Source organism: Vigna angularis, chromosome 6 (genome assembly GCF_016808095.1).
Source record: "Vigna angularis cultivar LongXiaoDou No.4 chromosome 6, ASM1680809v1, whole genome shotgun sequence".
NCBI classification, from domain to species: domain Eukaryota; kingdom Viridiplantae; phylum Streptophyta; class Magnoliopsida; order Fabales; family Fabaceae; genus Vigna; species Vigna angularis.
Window position 1 is genome coordinate 16,156,159 of NC_068975.1, and position 14,511 is coordinate 16,170,669.

The 14,511-nt window shown below is 35.6% G+C and overlaps 2 protein-coding genes across 6 annotated transcripts; one reads left to right on the plus strand and one right to left on the minus strand.

Annotated features, from left to right (window-relative positions):
* Positions 1-691: 691 nt before the first annotated feature.
* On the minus strand, positions 692-3,329 carry LOC108330859 (ubiquitin carboxyl-terminal hydrolase 7). 5 transcript variants are annotated; one of them, XR_008250199.1, is made up of 6 exons: positions 2,999-3,329; positions 2,820-2,915; positions 2,659-2,726; positions 1,796-1,884; positions 1,148-1,372; positions 692-978 (listed from the first exon to the last, which is right to left on the minus strand). XR_008250199.1 is itself a non-coding variant. In XM_052879754.1 (5 exons), exons 1-4 carry the CDS (start codon positions 2,854-2,856, stop codon positions 1,336-1,338), a joined length of 231 nt encoding a protein of 76 aa, XP_052735714.1. In that variant the 5' UTR covers positions 2,857-2,904; the 3' UTR covers positions 692-978; positions 1,148-1,335. The 5 variants fall into 5 exon arrangements, 1 of the variants encoding a protein (XP_052735714.1); XR_008250200.1 differs by having other exon boundaries at positions 2,820-2,904; positions 3,059-3,328; XR_008250198.1 differs by having other exon boundaries at positions 3,059-3,328.
* Positions 3,330-6,642: 3,313 nt separating this feature from the next.
* LOC108330297 (uncharacterized) lies at positions 6,643-7,236 on the plus strand. Its single transcript, XM_017564787.1, has one exon. The coding sequence runs from the start codon at positions 6,643-6,645 to the stop codon at positions 7,234-7,236; it is 594 nt and encodes a 197-aa protein (XP_017420276.1).
* Positions 7,237-14,511: the final 7,275 nt, after the last annotated feature.

Here is a 14,511-nt window from a genome sequence, read left to right on the forward strand (position 1 = left end):
TCAACATATAGTACGTTATAATATATGTGTTTTTTTTAAAAAATAATAATGAATACACAATAATATTCTTCTCATCCAATCAATTTTTAATCAATATAGCTTTGAATAAACAAATTTTTAGAAAAAAATTTGATAAAAAATTTCAAAATAGCAAGATAGAACTGAAATCAACATAGACTATTCATTCTCAAATAAATTATTCATTTGAGTAAAAAAAGTAAGATATGATAGTTTATAAAAAGGTAAAAGATTAATAATCACATAATTTACAAGTGTAAGTGACATTGGTAATTTTCTTATTTGAAAATTCTCACTAAATTTTGAACAGCTACAAGGACAAAGTTGTTCTGTTATCATCTATCAATATGATATGATTGCTATATCACTAAAAAGAGATTTGATTCATAAACAGAAGCTTGTGGTTGTTACAGTAAAGGAGAACTCATAAGTATATAGTAATTCAATTGGATATGATAGGATTAAGAAGTTGGACACACAAAGATTACAATTAATCAATAATTAGAAAAAAAAGCAAAGAAAACTTATATCCTATTTGAAATAATCTATAGGATAACCAATAATTATTTTTAACTTATCACAGTTCATAAAGCCATCAAAAAAATATTTGGAATAAGAAGATCATAGACTTCCAATAAGTGCTGACACCTATAATATTTCATTTCTTAAATGAGAGAACAATATCTATATCTATAAATAACCAATAAACCTTTTTAACTGTACTATCTCACTCTTTCAGTAGAGAGATAAAACAAAATGTTTTTAATGTATTCTTGAACGTTTAATAACTACAGTGCAGCATAGCACTGATACAAGATACACAAAATAAATAAATAGAAAATAAAAACAAAATGACAAAGTTATATAAACTTCCTAATAATTTGTAAGAAAAGGAAAAAAAATAGGGAATATGGGGCCACTAACTTCAAATGTCCAAAAGCTTCATCTCACTTTTTGGATCTGTTTCATCAAAACACCAGAATTTATCAGCGGCAAAATATAAATATTCAAACTTAAAATAAGTACTTCTAATTTCTAAACAATAAACAACATTCATCCGATATGGCTAGCTCAAATATTCACGATAAGGATCATTCTAGCATGGTCAAGTGTAGAAATAAAAGCCAACCTTTCCTTGTTGGTCTTCTACCAGTCCTCCCCCTACGAGGATAAGGCAAGGTGTCAGACCCTCCAAGAATAGGACGCACATGATTTTCATCCTTATCTTGTAGACATCATAGTCATAGACCCTCTCCCACTCTCTACGTTATCCCGTTCCATCTCCTCCCAAATTAACTAACTCTTCTTCTCTATATTTCACCAGTGGAGTCGGTGTTTCGCTTGGAAGATATGTCTGAAATATATATAACGATGTTAGCTTCATCTTTTCATCAAAGTTATTGACGACTTAAAAAGTGTATAGAGTGGCTGGTAAGCAATACTCCCAGCATTGCAAAACTCCCAGCAAAAGATAAATTGTCTTGTCAACTAAAACAGAATATACAAGAGATGGAGCACATGCTTATAAACGCCCTTGGGAATTAGAATGTACAACCAAAATTAGGCTGACTCCTTTTCAATAGACTGAAGAAGGATGTCTTGGCACAGTTAATGCAGAAACCAAGCCTAACAAGTAATCTTATCTAGACCCTTTATGCAGGTTATACTATCAAAGATAGCTTGTACATGTATATCTTAAAGTGTAATCCAACTGAAATCACATGGCATCAAAGAAAACAGTATCCAAAATATATCATTTGAAAAGGATAATACCAACCTTGGTAAGGCCTTAATGCGTAATTCCTTCAAGTATGTAGCACCACGGCCAAAAGTAGGTGAAGCCTTTTCTAACTCAGATTTTAAACCCTACAAAAGTAAGCTATGTTAGTAGAAGCTCACAAGTGTATTCATCATAGCAAACGATATTTAATAAGATTAAACAATATGATAGACCTAAATTAGTCAAACTATTGAATTTAATAAGAGGAACTTTGATTCCATGATTGTCGGCATGACTGCCAACTTGCTACAACTTTCTAGTTTTCAATATACTAGGCTCTAACAGTCTAGAAATATTATAAGTGCATTTGGATAAGCAGAATAAGTTCTTTTTCAAGATTAATATAACATAAGAGCCTATATAATAAGCATACTAAAATAAGAAGAGATTAATTGAAATAAGCTAAAGGGACTCATAAGAAATTCATAAGTCACTTTAAAATTAGCTCAGTATAAGCTCTTCTAAACACCCAATATTCAAATGAGAAGAAACTAAGGAAGCTAAACACCATCCACTCTGTTAGAGCTTAAACTGCCGAAAATACTGGTATTCCTTTAGCAGTCATTGTCAATTTCGAGATTTTCCTATCCCTGTTGTTGTAATATTAAACTTAAATACTTTCAATAGTACATATAACTTCACAAAAATTCCAACCAATAAGAGTAAATTTCAATGTGCATATTAGAAAAGCTACCCTTCAAAGTAGACTATAAGCTTAAGCGATTAAAGTAACTCGTGGTCAATAAATTTTTGAGAGTGGCAAGTGACAAGCTATATAGATAGCACAACTTGCACAATCTAAAGTTAAATATCCAAATGGTTAAGAGAGAGGAAAAAATCAGCACATCCTGTTTCCTTACTGATTCACCACTCAGATTCATGTAAGTATGAGGATTTGCAAGGAAGACATGAACTTCACCAACAAAACCTACAACAAACCAACTTGCGCAAAAATTCATGAATACAATAAACATAGAGAGAAACAGAAAATAGAAATATCTAAGCAAGGGAACGAGCAAACCTTCTCCGAAAATGGCTTTGGAATGGGCAGTGTTCATAGGAATCCCCTACGACTTAGCAATTGCATCAATCATCTCAAAGCCTACCTAGACAAACACTGAGGGAACCGATTTCAATGAAAAATGTAGGAAAAGTCAAAACAATCGGTAAAAAGGTGAGAAGATGAAGATTCGAAGAAACCTTAGCAGTTGAGGGTGAAAGATGTAGGTGAAAGGCTGAGAGGTAAAGGAGAGTGCTTACTGTTTGAACTGTGGTTCAACGAGATGATGGAGAGGCAGCAAGAGCCTTCGATGATGGAGAGGCAACGAGAGCCTTCGATAATGGAGACGAGAGAAACGCTCTCGCAAGGCAGTGAATGAACGACTGATGGAGAGTGAATGGTTGAGTGAACAACGGATGATGGAGAGTGAAGAAGAGAGGAAGAGTGGTTCAATGGCAGTGGTGTATTACGGGGAACGAAAGTGAGGAAGAGAGGGAAGAGAAATTAGGGGGTAAAAAGTGAAAATCAGATTGGATATTACGACTGGTTTCTAAAAATAAGTTATAATACATTAAAAAAAATTTTAAGGTGTCCATAACTTCGTAATAATAAGTTTTGAACTTATTTACAAATTTGCCACCGCGTTTTATATTATAACTGATTTTCATAACTACGTTATAATATGTTTTAAACTTATTTACAAGTTTGCCACCGCATTTTATATTATAACTGATTTACAAAACTACGTTATAATATATTTAATTTTTATTACAAGTTTGCCACCGATCAACCTATTATGATGGATTATTTTTACCAGTTATAATAGGTTAGTCATAATAGACTATTTTTCCACTAGTGCATGCATATGTTTTTAACAATTATGAGCAACCACCATTTATATTAAAAGCCTTACCAATCATTAACTCAACATGCATCATAGAACAATAGAGCAAACACAAGAATATTACTCATCACAACAATAGTTTATCACATCATACCAAACCATTGCAGCACAATTCATTAAACCAAGTACATAACAACACAATTCAAATAAGCATAAAAATCCTGATCCAACAGCATCCATCAGTAGATGCTTTCATCTGAATCTTCCAACATCTATCAGTAGATGCGAATCCTTCTCATCAGCATCCATCAGTAGATGCTGATCTTTCTCATCTTCATCGGCATCCATCAGTAGATGCTTTCATTTGAATCTTCCAACATCCATCAGTAGATGCAAACCCTTCTCATTAGCAACCATCAGTAGATGCTGATCTTTCTCCTCTTCCTCGGCATCCCTCAGTAGATGCTTAATCACATAACATCCATTAGTAGATGCTTAATCTAGTAGCATCCATCAGTAGATGCTCCTCTTCATATCAGCATCCATCAGTAGATGCTCTCATCTAAATCATCCTAGCATCCATCAGTAAATGCTATCATCTGAGTTCTCCTAGCATCCCTCAGTAGATGCTATCCAGCACCCATCAGTAGATTCTGTCATTCCTGCAAAGCAAAATAAAATCCAAACCACACAAATAATTAATGAAAAAAAAATCAGAAAATGGGTTACCTCCCAATAAGCGCTTGTTTAACGTCACGAGCTTGACACCATTAAGCTCAATCTGGATCTTTGATGTTGGCGTTCTTCTTTCTTTCATGACACCAACAAAATCTTAGCAGATTCCTAGTCACCCCCTTTACTTTCCTAGAATAAGGATCCTCAATCTCAAAAACTCCCTTTGCTTTAATATCCTTGATAATCCATAACCATTTCTTGAATTTCATTGGTGTGCCAGGTTTGGGTTCATCACTGTTTACATCAGGGTGTTGGTGAACTAGTTTCTCTTCATTATCTGCCTTCTTCATCTATAATTGGCAGTTTTCTCTACTTTCAGACCTAAAAACAAAGATTCTGATGGCACTTGAAGGCTGGCGCTCAGCGCCCTCAATGGGGTGCCCAGCGGTGATGCGTGACATCCTGCGCTGAGAGCGCTTAAAGGGGCAGCCAGGTGCCCTACGGCCTTCTTCAACCTTCTTCTCTTGATGATCTTGTGCTGCTAGTACATATTTTTGGATTTTACCCTGCAAACACTAAAGATCACTGCACTAGAACACTCAATTAGCACTAAAAGATAAAAAAAGAATTAAAAGATAAAAATATAAGATAAAAAGATAAAAAGATAAAAAGATAAAGATATAAGATAAAAAGATAAAAATAAAAGATAAACTCTAATCGGTTAAGAATCACACAAAAGTATACCGAATCGTATCAAATAATAATAAATGATAAGACTAAGTATCATTTCCCAAGAGACTCACGACACTAGACTGTGATGTAATTACTTAACTAATTAAGATTTTGAAGAACAAATTTTTGGGTTTTTGAATGCAAATGCAATAAAATAAACATGAATGCAATTTGATCAATTGAGGCTAAACACTATAATGGATGGATGAAGTTGATGATATGAGATGATAATGTTGTTGGGGTTTAGATTTCACCTAATCACTCTCATGCATGTATGAATTCTTCTTCTTCATTCAATTGTTAACATCCATTTCTAAATTACTTAAAACCCGATCCCTTGGCGAAGAAAGCTTATCCTTAATTACTAGACCACAATCTCTTGCATCCCTAATAATTAATTCTGCATTATGATTAGAAGCTTAAGATAACCAAAACTCATATCCCCATCCTTCAACAATACTGCTTTTGGGAGAAATTCTCCAGAACCTGAATTGTAAGATACCTTCTGGTACTCATGCAAATCATACATCATGCCATGAATGAGTTAAACATAACAAGCATTAAGTGAAGAAGAATTACCCTAACAATTAATGAAAGAAGCATATGCAATTAAAACAAAAATACATGAGAGTTTAGAGGTTACATCTTCCCCGACAACAAATTGAATTTAGTTCCCCATTAACATGGAGAAACTAGATCAACAATGGAATGAAAGAATGAAAGAGATATAAAAACCCTAGAAAGAGAAGAGGAGAGCTGTCACATCCCCAAATCTACCCCCAAGGGGTGAAAAATGTGTTTTTGTGCTCAAGCCATCAAAAGATACAATCACTAGGAGGTCCAAGTCCTTAAATAGAACAAAATAATAATAGAAAACAGGTCCAAGCCCACTTCGCTGGCGCTTAGCTCTGGCGGTAGCATTCCAAAACTCACCTTTTTTGTTGTTTTGGCTTATTAAGCTCTATACAGCTCTATATATTGTTGGAGATTCTTCCAAGCATATTATTAACTACAAAATAAAGGGAATTTAGTGATAAAATCATAAAGTATAACCTCTACTCACTTATTCACAAAACTAAAGCAAAAACATGAGTTCAAGCCAGCTTCTAAGTCAAAAAAGGATGCATTTAATATCAAAATTATATCACAGATAACAATATTTTCAACCGTTATCAGACTGCAAAGCTAGAGGACACACTTCAACAGTTCATGCAAGTGTCCATCTCCAATCATAAAAGCACAGAAGCTACCATCAGAAATTTAGAGATACATGTTGGTCAACTAGCTAAGATGTTGGAGGATAAGTCTGAGAAGAATTTTGGGGCTAATACTGAAGTTAACCCTAAGGAGGAGTGTAATGCCATTTTGACTAGAAGTGGAAAGATGTTAGATGAGAGAAAAATTGAGAGAAAAGAGAAAGATGAGTTGAGTGAAAAAGAAGAGGATGAGAAAAAGAAAGAAAAAGAGAATGAAGAGGTTGAGCTAAAAGAGAATGAGAGAGAAGAGAGAGAAAAAGGAAAATCAATTGAGAAGCCCCTTCCTTATCCTAAAGTCCATTCAAGGAAGGAAAAAGAAAAGCAATTTGGGCGGTTCATGGATATCTTCAAGCAATTGGAGAATACTATACCCTTGACCGAAGCACTGCAACAAATTCCTGCTTATGCAAAACACTTGAAGCAATTTCTGACTAAAAAGAAGAAAAATGCAGATGAAGAAACAATTGAAGTGCAGGGTAATTGCAGTGCCATTTTGCAGAAGAGTCTCCCTCCAAAATTCAAAGATCCAGGAAGTTTCAATATCCCTTGCACCATTGGGAATCATGATATAGGGAAGGCTCTAGTTGACCTAGGGGCTAGCACCAATCTGATGTCCCTATCTATGCTCAAGAAGATTGGTGGTCTTGAGGTCAAACCTATAAGAATGATCTTGCAAATGGTAGACAGATCCATCAAGCATCCTTATGGTGTAGTAGAAGATGTTGTGATCCAGATTGACAAACTCAAATTCCCAATTGACTTTGTAGTGATGGAAGTAGGGGAAGATGTAGATATCCCTCTCATTCTTGGAAGACCATTCATGAAGACAACCAAGGTTGTAATTCATGTAGATGACGGAGTTCTAACATTGAAAGACCAAGATAAAGAGGTGACTTTTAGCAAACTATGGTGCTTTAGCCTAACAAGCTAAACTATGGTGCTCACATATTCACAATATATAACATATGCAAACTCATGAATGATCAACAACCAAGCAAGAATGTGATCCTATAGTGCATGGAACAATTCCTCACCAAGGATAATGTTTCACTCAAACACTCAAAAGTGTTTCACTCAAACTTCCAGGTGTATAATGAGGTGACACTCTTACACTCTACTATCACAATGTCACATGAATCAACTTTGCCTTTCATTCAACCACATATCAAACACACTCACAAGCAGGTTATCATCACAAGGACTTTTTGTGGCTTGTATTGAGGCCGGGCTAAGAAGAAAATTGGTTTTTCTAAACAACAAAATCCTTGAGTTAAGAGAGTGCACAATTCATTTATTCACATTAACAATCAACTCTCTTTCTTCTTTTATGTGAGAAACCAATCTTGAACTTATTCCCAACTTTCCTGTCATTGAGCTTAAGCTTTTCTTTTCTTTCTTTTCTTTTCTTTCGCTTTTTGCTTTTGCTTAATGCTCTTTAATGAATTTCACAAAGTTCTTTCTGGTTTCTCACAACCCCAAACTTGAACCATTCTTCATTACCACATACACATACTCTACTTAACTCAAGGTAAGGATTTCAAAAAGGATTTTTCAACTTTCAACTTTAGGCTTAAGGTTCAAAGGGTAAAGAGAAACATTGTTCTTTGTTGGGTTCACCATTAGCATTGGCTCTAAGGGAGAAGAAAACATGGCCTTGATCATATGTAACAAGCAAACAAGTGGTTTAATCATAGAAAATTAGGCAAAATCAATCATGCTTCCAAAGCAATAACATTCAATCAATCATAAACTCTAGAGCCCAATCTCTAACAGGCTAAATCAAATTCCACAATTTAGTAACATCATGCCCAGTAAATTAATCACAATTGAAATCATGCATCAATTTTTAACAACAATGAGCAACCACCTGTCTATAAGACTAGACCATGCATCATCTCAACATCAATCAACACAATAAAGCAGCACAAGATACATTACTCATCACAAACACATTAACCAAACCATTCAAGCATAGTTCATGAGGCCAAGTAGAGTACATATTAAACAAAATTTTAAAACTTCTAATGAGATAAGTTCAGATATTTGGGTTGCCTCCCAGTAAGCGCTTCTTTAACGTCACTAGCTTGACACCATTATGCTCACGGATCCACCAACTTCATAACTATGGAAATACGCTCAATCTCTCCACCCAGATAATGCTTGAGGCGTTCCCCATTAACCACCCAGCTATTGATCCATTGATCACTGGCAGCCAGATCTACCAACTCAATTACTCCATGTGGTTTGACGTCCTTAATTATGAATGGCCCAAACCACACGAGCTGCAGTAGGATCATCTGTAGGGGCATCCGCCTCTTGTGACTGTTGTTGTTGTTGTTGTTGTTGTTGTTGCTGTTGTTGTTGTTGTTGTTGTTGTTGCTGTTGTTGTTGGGTGATCATTGCAAGTTTTTCTTCGAGTGTTCTTAAGCGTTCACCCCTGTGTTCCTCTAATTCGACTTGCACCTGTTACCTGATGCTACTAACCATTTCCTGAGTCACAACTTCTGTGCTTCTTGGTTTAGGGCCAAAGTAGTGCCTTAATCCAGTAGCTCCTCCAACAGCACGCACACGACCTGGACGGTCTAGCTACCCTGTGGCTGCTACTAGGAGGTCCTCCCTACCTTGTGCCACAAATGTGCCTTGAGTTTGTTGGTCAACCAAGTCATCCTACATATAATAATGAAGTTAAACACATTAAAAAGTTTGTTACATAATTTTTTTATGAACTATGCTAATTAGTTAAAAGTTTCCACTTACAATTCTCTCGGATATCTCCTGAGCAGACTGGGATGTAAACTGGCCATTGGACTTTGTCCGTGCAGCCTTCCACAATTCATGTCTAGCTGGTGGAGGTGCGAGATCAAGTGAAAAAAAGACCTAACTCCTCAGCACAACGTTTTCTCATCTTTTTCTCTAATAACGCATAACCACCATGTGACAGTACGTGTGGTGTATCATTAAGCTTCTGCCTCTACTGGGCAGCTATCCTTTTCACCTATGAAAAAATGAAAATCATTAAGCATAAATCACAAATTAACATCTTGTGTGACTAGAGCAAAATATTAAAAAACATACCTGCCACTCAGGAGTAAGTCTAGATTCTTTAAACTACACCCACTCCTCCTCAGTTATTTTATATTTTGTACAAGGAGTTTCGTTCTGTTTAGAGACAAAGACATATTGACGTGTCATTCTCGTCTTGAAGTCCCTCCATCAGACTGCAATTTGGGATAAAATCTTCTTCCGTATCCTCTCATCATTAGGAATATCCCAATTTTCTTGTTGAAAACAAAATTAATGTTAAAGCATGTTCAACAAAAATAAGTCAATGATGGAAGTAAAACATCTTAAACAAACCAAAATATCCTGCCATAGTAGATTTTTGTCAACCTGTGGGACATCATCCCAACAGGTAGTGACAATAAGGACATGATATTTTGCCATCACGCCCAAGTAACTCCTAAATGATGCTGCATGTGCCCTAATAGGCACAAATGTTCGGGGATCAAACTCCACCACCACTGGTTTATCATTAACCCAATGGGATGTGACATCAGGCATCCGAGTCACAGATCTACCACCTCCTCCCGTCAGACCTAATCCAGAGCTTGTCATACTTGTTTACAAAGTGTTAGTAAATTATAGTTAGAACAGACAAGATAAATAAATTGTACAAGTAATTAAAACAATGTTAAGACACCTATTTCTCCCATATGCCTTCGTTATGATCACATCGAGTTGCATGTATTTCATCGGGTACATCATCAACCTTATTTTCAATGGTTCTTGATGAGAAGGAGCTTGTTTCAAGTATATCTAGAGAGTCTTCATCATCAGTTGTGTGCATGGCTCTGCCTTCCAATACCACTGACCATTTATGATTCACTAGGTCAGTGACATAGAATATTTCTCTTGCTTGACTAGCCATAATAAATGGTTCATCCGTGTAACTCATTTTGTTAAGATCCACTAAAGTGAATCCGAGGTCTTCTGTCACCACACCGGAATTACTACCAACCCATTTACACTTGAAAACAGGAACTCTAAAAGTGACATAATCAATTTCCCAAATTTCTTGTATTATTCCAAAATAACTGATTTATGCTGTAATTGGATTCTTATCCTTGGAACTGGAAAAATGTACAACCTCAACTTGTAGGGTAACTCCACTATTTTGAACTCTACTTTTATAGTCTTCCTCCTTTGAATAGAACAAGTAATTGTCTATGTAATAGCCGCTGAAAGTGATCACATCAATGTTAGGTCCACGAGCTAGTCTTAATAGATTTTTAGAAACATTCAGGGTCACATAAATCTTTTTCTTAAGATTATCGTATAAATGAGCTCTTCCAAAATTTTCTTCGCCAACGTCACGTACCATTTCATCTTAATGATCACTCATCCATTCGTCGATGTAATCCGAACCTCTTAAAGTTGTTGGCTTATATAATACTTCCCCATGCCAAGTCCAAACTGTATAACTTCTCATTATTCCATAGATGAACAAATGATCACGGATGTTGTCCAAGTCTTCATATACTTGATTGAGACAACGAACACAAGGGCAAAAACATGCCCCGTCATTGGTTTTGTGTGTTCTTTAACATATTGTATTAACTCAGAAACCCCTCGCTCATACTCTTCACTAATATGACGCTGATGAATCCAGCTTCGATCCATACTACTACACTAAACAAAAAGAATCCAAGAAAAAAAAAAACTAACTTACGTAGAGAAACAAAAATAAATACCTATCATACGTTGAAGGAAAAAAATAAAGTATCATAGTATACGTACATGAACATAAATATCTATCGTTATACATATATCATACGTCCAAAATCGACAAACACGAACACATATATCATACGTAAGAGATATTGAAGGAAAAAAAAGCCAAACTTGAAATGGTGTCACTAGAGAAGATGACGAAGTTCGCTGACAACGAACGTACACAAATATCATAGGTTGAAGGAAAAAAAAACTATCATAGTATCGTTATACGTATAGATATCATACGTCCAGAATCGAAAAACACAACACAAACACGAGCACATACATCATATGTAAGAGTATTTTAAGAGAAAAAAACATACTTCAAATGGTGTCACTGGAGAAGATGATGAAGTTCGCTGACCCCGTACGAAAAACAGCCTAAATATAAAAGAAAAACAATCGGGCAACCTTAATAATGAGAACCAAATGACATTACAAAGACAGAAACGACTTAAAAATAACCTTCTTTCTTTATCGCAGTCGTCCACCAAGAAGAAAGTTCAAGCAGAAATGGAACCGCGAACAAATAGTGAGACTGTGTTTTTTTTTTACATTCAATAAAAAACTTTCACATCGTATACAACAAAATTTTGACGTTATGTTTAAAAACAACGTCGAAGTCCCAAACCATTCGACGTTTTCTCTTAAAACAGCACGCCTTTTTTATTAATTGTTTCTTATAAATTGCAAAGGTTACGCCAAATTTGAAGGGGCTTGGACGTAGTATTGGAAGCCACAAGTTTCTACCTTTTTATTTCTTTTTAGTTTTTTCTTTTAAACACGAGAGCATTAATAGAACGTCGAGTTCTGTTGGAATTCGATGTTTTGTTCTTCCGCCAAAAAGTACCATACTTTCGGATCTTTTTTCTTTTCTACCCTCCCATAGAACGTCGTAGGCTGCAAGGTTGGGACGTGAAGGGAATTGAAGTACTTGGGAGCATTAATTATGTGCTTAATAGAACGTCGTATTCGATGGGGCTTCGACGTTTTATTCTTCTAACAATAGCAAAATGTGGCGCGCTTATGATTCTTTTTTCTTTAAAATCAGACATGAAATTTTTTCTTTTTACTTCTTCCTTAATCGATTCAAGTTAGCAGTGTACTGAAATTTGCACTTTTAAACTAGTGATCAATTTTTGATCAATATCAAAACAGCATAATCTTCTCTTTTCAATTAGATTGAGGGTTAGTCCACTAAACAATGCAATCAACATTCACAATTCACATATTATTTACTAAAATAAATCTTCATTTCATTTCAAAATAAAACCAAAGCAGTACATAAAACCAGAGGTGACTTAATGCCATGATTACAAAATATAAAAAAAAAAATCCACATAGAAAAGTAGTCCCTATTCTTACGAAGAAGATTCCATTCAATCTTCATCAGTTGAGTCATCATCAGAATCTTCAGTTTCAAAGCCAATGCCATTCTTGTTTCCCTTCTTCTCCCATCTGAAAAGAGTATCTTCAACTCTCTCATCCCTTTCAGACTTCTCCAAAATTGATCAACAACATATTTCTCAAAATCAGTTTGTGGAATGAAAGCAGTATGATCTACAGCAGGAATAGGTGTACTTCAGATAGTTAGCTCATCTTTGAAGAACCATCCATTCACAGTCCTTTCCAGCTCAATAGAAAACAGACTTAATATACCACTTTCTTGTGACTTGTTGCACATAAGTATGACTTCTTGAGATACATCTACTCCTTGGAGTATCAGCACCTGGCTGATAAATACTCCATATGGCAATTTGTGTGCATATTTATGACATGCAGCGATCATACGGTCTTTTAGTACCGCAACCCAGTTGGTTAAGATTCTAGTCTTGATAGCATTCAACAAAAATACATCTTCTGTTGACATTCTGTCCTCGACAAATCTTCCAAGCAGCAGTAGCCAAGTCAGGACATTGATAACCGTTGAAAAACTGTTATTTTCATGCTTAAAATTGATACTAAAAGCAACCTTTATACTTAGAAACTAGCTTGAAATCATGCTTTTATTCATATTTTCAGAAATAAGAGAGCTGGACAGGTTTATGCTTGATTTCAGTGTTTTTGTACAGGTTTTAAGGTGAATTTGGTGAAAGAAGTGAAGTAGGAGAGAGATGAAATCAGAGAAGACATCAAAAAGTGCAAAAGGAGAAGCCGCAACTGCCGCTCAACGGCAGTTTACCGCTGAGCGGCACTCAGGAAGTCACTTTGGATCCGCTGAGGGGCAAAATGGCCGCTGAGGGGCAAAATGGCCGCTGAGGGGAGAAAATAACTCACGCACTCACCGCTGAGCGGTACTTTACCGTTGAGCGGTACTTTTATGGGCTTGGGCCTAATTTTTCTGTAATTTACGAATAGTATATAAGCTTTAGGGTTTCCTAGGGTTGGTATCTTTGGCTGTGACGAAGCAAATACTCTCTCTTCCACCCCTTTGAAGGAGGATCTTGGATGCTCAGGCTACCTCTTCACCTTTTTAGGGTTTTATCTTTCCTTATTTCATTATTGTTCATCTAGTTTCACCATGAATATGGTGAACTAAACCTTGTATTGTTGTTGGGGAATCAATGTAGTCTTGTGAAACTCTCATATATGGAATTTGTTTTTACATCTTATATTTAAGACCTATGCTTTCTTTCATCATTAGTTAGGGTTTTTCTTCTTTGCTCAATGCTTGCTTTGTTTAACTCATTCACTGCATGATTATTGATTTTGTCGATACGGAAACGTACGGGGAAGTCTAGATCTGGGGAATTTCTCCCAATAGTATATTGGTTGCCTTAAGCTCCTGCGCTGAATGAACTAATTATTAGGAATGCTAGGAATCGTATGAACTCGTAATTAGGGAGAAGCCTTCTTGAAAGGTAATTTAGAGAGTGACATTAACAATGATGAATTGAATGTTGAATTCTTAAAATATATGAGAGTGGATAAGATGAAATTGATAAACCCCAACAACATACTCATCCATATATTCCATTGAAAGTATTTGTATTTTTGTTTTAGCCATTGATCAACCTCATGCATACATGTTTATTTTCGTCTTTTGCATAGTAAAATCAAATTATTTCGTTCTTAAGTCTTAGCTAATCAACGAATCACATAACTAAACTAGGCCGTGAGTCCTTTGGGAGAACGATACTTGGTCTTACCAAGTTTATTACTTGAAACGATTCGATCATACTTGCCGATTGTAAAACAAGTTTGTGACGCCGTATTTCGGTGTTAATAAATTTGTCCATCAGACATAAATAATCAGTTTCTCCTCCTTGTTTAAGCCATCATGTAGGTACTGCTTATCCACCGTGTACCTTTGTGGATATCTTAAGCAGTTTACATATATAGGTTTCTTTGTTAGCCATCTGTTTGACTCATAATCACGGATATAAGAATCCAAACCTTCAACTTTCAGTCCTGCAATATGTGACCAAACATT